At 31.0% G+C, this 5,415-nt stretch overlaps 1 protein-coding gene across 1 annotated transcript; it reads right to left on the bottom strand.

The window, feature by feature from the left end:
• Positions 1–3,526: 3,526 nt before the first annotated feature.
• Positions 3,527–5,200, bottom strand: LOC134830972 (UDP-glycosyltransferase UGT5-like). The gene has a single exon (XM_063844593.1). The coding sequence runs from the start codon at positions 5,181–5,183 to the stop codon at positions 3,642–3,644; it is 1,542 nt and encodes a 513-aa protein (XP_063700663.1). The 5' UTR covers positions 5,184–5,200; the 3' UTR covers positions 3,527–3,641.
• Positions 5,201–5,415: the final 215 nt, after the last annotated feature.

Below are 5,415 nucleotides of genomic sequence, written 5' to 3'. Positions count from 1 at the left end.
TCAACTACGACAAGATAACAAATTTAATGTTATTTAACTTTATTTTTTGCTGTTTTGGAAAAAAAAAATAAACAAACACCCGCCTGTCTTTGAAGAAGAAGAAAAAAAGAAGCTGACTGAAAAGTAGCAAGTCAGTTGTATTTAAAAAGTACTCGATGAATTTCTCGTATAGTTTGTGTAGCAAAGAAGATCATGACTCTTGAAACTTTTGAACTACGTTTATTTTTCTTCGTCTTCTCTTGTTTTCTGTTTGTTTTTCGCCCTGTTATCTATGAAGCAGCTCGTTATATCTCACACATACGCCACATGTTGTAAAAGTATACAAATATCAGAAGAGACACTTGAGATATCGCACTTGATATAAATAAAATAATATGGGAGGAAGAATCGCAGCGTGACTTCCATAAAGTAGGTCTATGAAGTGTTTGAATCAATTAGGCGTTTATACAGATTTTTTAAGGCAATCTATTAGATTGGTTCAAATTTTTATTGAAAAATATCATAAATCGAGAGATTTTACGATTTTATGAACTAATTTTCATAAATTTTTGGTTTTTTATCTCAAAATTAAATCTAAATCAAACTAAAAGACATATTGACCTTCAAATAACCTTGAACCGTATCGATTAGTTTTATACAGATTTGAATCTAAAAGATAGCCAAAAAAATTTTGTCACTATGAAGGATAATTTTGACAGAAATTTTCTCAAAAATATCTTCTAAATTTGAAACTTTCGACATATTTTAAAGTCAGTTCAAGAATCATCAAAAATTTCTCATTTTCGAACATATCTAAATCAAAAAATCAACATCCTACGAATAAATGTTACAAATTTTCTTCTTCTTAATATTTAATTTAAACAACTCATTAAAAAAGAAGAAAAAAAATTAAGAAGGAAGAGCTCACTTACGGAAAAAATTACGCGATCATCTGTTTACTTTGACAGTTAAGTGTTAAACAGCAAACAAACTCTAAAAAAAAAATAAACAATCAAATAATAAAAAAGGCATATCACTCTCTAATTACACAACGAAACTTTGAACTTTTCATAATAATAAACCTTTTGACTTACAAATTAAATTGACAACAAGTGCTGGATCGTGATGCACCATAAAGGTGAGAAACTCTTCTGACAAGCTGCTTGATACGCAGGTAAGAGAAACATTTTTTTTTATTTATTAGACAAATATTTGCTCTGAAAGTTTCATTCAAGAAAATGTAAAGTCGGGTCATAAAAAAAAATTCATTCACAAAAATCGTGAGTAAATGAGAATCAACAACCATTGTATTAACGAAGAAGCCATACATATAAATATTTTTATAATCCGATTACCAATTATGATATTTTTGTCAGATTTTTTTCAATAATATTTTTTTTTTCAATTTTTGGAGCACCTGCAGTTTTTCGATGATAGCTTAGGCTTATTAAGGTAATTTGATTGAAATTTAAATCGAATATGAGTTAAATCCCTAAAATTACGAGCAGATGAGAGTTGTACTTAAACGTTTTCATTCACATTTTTTGTCAATTCAAATGTTTTTTTTATTCTCAGTTACAAATCGGGAAAAAAATTAAAAATTTGTTAAATTTTTAAGGACTTTTAGACTTTTAAGGACTGACGAAATTGCTTATCTTGCTAATTTATTCACATTTTGATTAAAAAATAATTCATGCCATCACACACATTTCCTTCAACAAAAGAAACTCTTTTCAATTTTATCTGAAACTTTTGAAATGTGTCACGTAGAATACTTTTTTCATCTCTTTTTTTTGTGAGATGCACACAAAAATCTTCCTTCTATTCATAAAAATTCATATTCGTACGAAAAAAAAGGAATAAATTTTACAATTCACCTCCAAAAGCACGTACTTCATTTTGTTTAAAGCACCATAACAAGCATTTTTCTAGCATTTAACTCATATTTGAATGCATTCCGATGCATTTTTGTCACATAAAACTCGCATTCTTTTGTGTTTTTTTTTTTACGGTATTTTACATTTATTCTCAGAAACTGTAATCCCGTAATTTGGCTAAGAGGCACACTTCACACTGACACAAATTTTATCAGGTACGGAAAAAAATGTCGTGACGATATTTCGAGCTAGATTCAGATGCGTGAGGCAGCAGTGCGTTTAACATGCAAAAAAAAAACGTTCAAGCAAAGGAAAAATTGATAAGTGCATTAAAATACATGCAATTCTGGCTGATAAATCAAGTAAAATAGAGCAATCAATGTATTAAATTATTTATTGAGATTGTGCTTCGAATCGTCTTCTTCGAATCTGCCGACGTCGTCTGCAATGTCATGAAAAGGATGCACAAATATGAAGATTGAGATGATATCGTTGCATATTTTGCTGCTCAAAGCCTATTGAATATTGATCATTTATTTTGCATAAGTTTTCGTAGAAAATTGTCTCGAACAAGGTTGATAGGCGGAGGCAAGAGAGGAGTTGTAGTCAAGTGTTTCTTCCAATGATGGACTTTGTAAGTAATTCTTTTTGAAAATACTTTGATCTGCTATTTTGAGAAAAGGATCGAGGTTTCCATTTTTATTGTAAAAAAAATCAATTGAAAAACGATTTGAAGCATTAGTTCTGAAAATGAAATTATTTGAATAAGCAAAAGTAATTTCGATGGCTTATTGGAGTATTTTTTGCTTAATAAATCGCCATTATAACGCTTAAACAAATATTTGTATAAAATCATTCAAAAGCTTTAAAACAAATAATTTTTAATTAGTTTTAAAATTCCAATATGGCGGACAAAATTATTTTTGATACATAAAATAATATATATTATATATGGTAATAAAAATTTTATAAAAAATTTCAAAGTAAATTATGTAAAAAAGTTATACATATTATATGTTCATTTTTTATTAAATTTATATAAAATTTTTTAATACTAAATATCAAAATATAGAACAAAATTCGAAATTTAAAAGAACATATCCTTTCTATTTTTGGCTGAAAATTATTTTTATATTGATTTTTGACCGTTTTTGAATTTTCTAAGGATATATAGTACTCCAATTTTTGATATTTAATATTAAAAAAAATATATATGAAGTGCATATATATATGAATATACAATTCATATTAATATTTTTTTCTTTTATACATTTTTTTTTGTGAGAAAGAAGCTCATTAAAACTCATTAAAAAAATACCTTCGAAAATACTATTCAAGATCTTAAGACAAAACAAAAAATTGAATCCTATAAACTTTCAGCTTTATAACTGATAAGCAATAAAATATATTGTCATTGTGGAAGAAAGGGATATAGAAATAGAACATCGTTTACATTTCCCATCAGATGTAGAAGAAAAAGCATTCTTGGAATATGCAGACAAACGTTGTCAAAACGACAGGAGAAAAAATTGCCAAGACGAGCAAATATTACTCCTATTACTATCGATACAAGGCTATCATATCATTCTACCGGACTTTCGTCATAAAAGAAGATATTACTACTACTAAAGTGCATACTTCAAACCTTTCAAGTGAACTCATGCAAGTAAAATAGTAATCGAAAATGATTCGAATGCAATTTATTGATTAGATTTTATACAATTCTTCTTCCATTTTTATTTATCATGAGTATCGAGTTCTTTCTATCCAAATGCCAAACATTCCTTAATGTACTTTAACTTTTCCTTCCTTCAGCTTACAAAATACCGAAAACAGCCTTACAATGAAATACAAAACGCCAACGACAACGAGCAACACAGCAATCGTAAACGCAGCGACATCCAAGTAATAATACTTCCAATGCGGAAAATTGAGTCCTTGATATCGCAAGTGTCGCGTTCCATTGTGTCGAATTGTATATTCGATCCACCAAGTTGCTGTATCGACTCCTGATAACGGCGTGTCTTTCACAACGTCACGTAATTCTAAAATCGCTTCTTTGTACTTTTTGTTGTTAATTACTTCTTGAATGGAAGCTTCGAAGGTTTTTGGAGACAAGTTGTTGAGTAAAAGTCTTCGCCCGATACCGAGATGTTCGATTTTCTTCGAGTTCATTTCTTGATCCCCGAAGAATGGAATGCATAAGAGAGGAACTGCTCGATCTACAGCTTCTTCCATGGATTGTTGCCCGCCATGAGTAATGAAGAGCTTGAGATTTGGATGGGCGAGCAAGTCTTGCTGCGGTAACCATTTACGAATAACGACATTTTTGGGTTTACCGTACATTGTTTCGTTCTCAAACTTCCAGATGATGTCGTAAGGAAGACGAGCAAAAACCTTCAAAAAAGTTTCAAATTGATCCTTTTTCAAGTTTGCACTTTTAACGTTGGATCCCAAGCTGAAGTAGATCACACCACGTTCGGATGTTTCCATGATAACTTCCAAATCAGTTGGAAGAGGTTTAGGTTCCTTGACGTGAAGAAGCCCAACTTGAATAGTTGTAGGAACAATAGGTCTTGTAAATCCAAGAGCAGGATGAGCATTATTGATTGCCAAACTTGCTTTTCTTGTCATGTCATAAGAATTGGGAAAATCCCTTCCAAAATATTTGTAAATCAGTTCATCGAACTTTCCTCCAAACGTTGGAACAAAATAGTATTTCATAATGAGCGACATGTAAACAGCTTGAATTCGTTCCCCGAACGTCAAATCGCCAAAAAATGGGAAAGCTGTGTGAGGATGTAACACAGAATGAATCACATTTCCTATTGACGAATGTTCACTTGGACTCATATCGAGCGACGTCATCCCAATCAAAGGCACTTGATACAAATGGGCAAACGCATACATCGGCGTGTAACCCAAAAACTCACAAATCACGACATCAAACTCCTTTTCCTTCCTCAAAATGGGTTGAACTTGATCCAGTTCCATGATTTTCTGCATCATTTCGTACATTTTTGTCACGAGAATGTGAACCATGTCAAAGGGGTTTAACTCGGCAATTTGCACAAAATCCATTTCTTTCCAATCCTCGTAAAGGAAGTTCAGGTTGATTATTGTGATATTTTCGTGTGGTCCAAAAGGATCAGGCGTTAAGAGAGTAACATGATGTCCTCGAGCTGCAAGTTTTTGTATCACAGGACGAAAAACGACTTGATGACTGATAGATGGCGTTGGAAAAATCGCAAGAATTCGATGGGAGTCAATTCGAACAGCAGCAAAAAGTGTTAAAAGTAGAATAGAGAGGAAATTTTGCCACGACATTTTCGCGTGTGAGAAGCTTCGATAAAACTAAGTGAAATTAAGTGCAGTGTTTCAGGTCGATATTTAAGAATGTCGCTTATCTTCCGTATTTGTAATCTTACAATGGAAAAAGGGCTCGAAAATTGACAAGTGAAAAATTTCCATTGAAATTATTTTCTTTTGAAATCATCAAGAAAATTAAAAAATGGTAAGTACCTAATTTATTATTTTTTATTTTAAAATTAATTTTAAA

The sequence above is a fragment of the Culicoides brevitarsis genome, chromosome 2 (genome assembly GCF_036172545.1).
Source record: "Culicoides brevitarsis isolate CSIRO-B50_1 chromosome 2, AGI_CSIRO_Cbre_v1, whole genome shotgun sequence".
NCBI classification, from domain to species: Eukaryota; Metazoa; Arthropoda; class Insecta; order Diptera; family Ceratopogonidae; genus Culicoides; species Culicoides brevitarsis.
The sequence above is the reverse complement of the archived record's forward strand: the minus strand, read 5'-3'. Positions and strand labels throughout refer to the sequence as shown.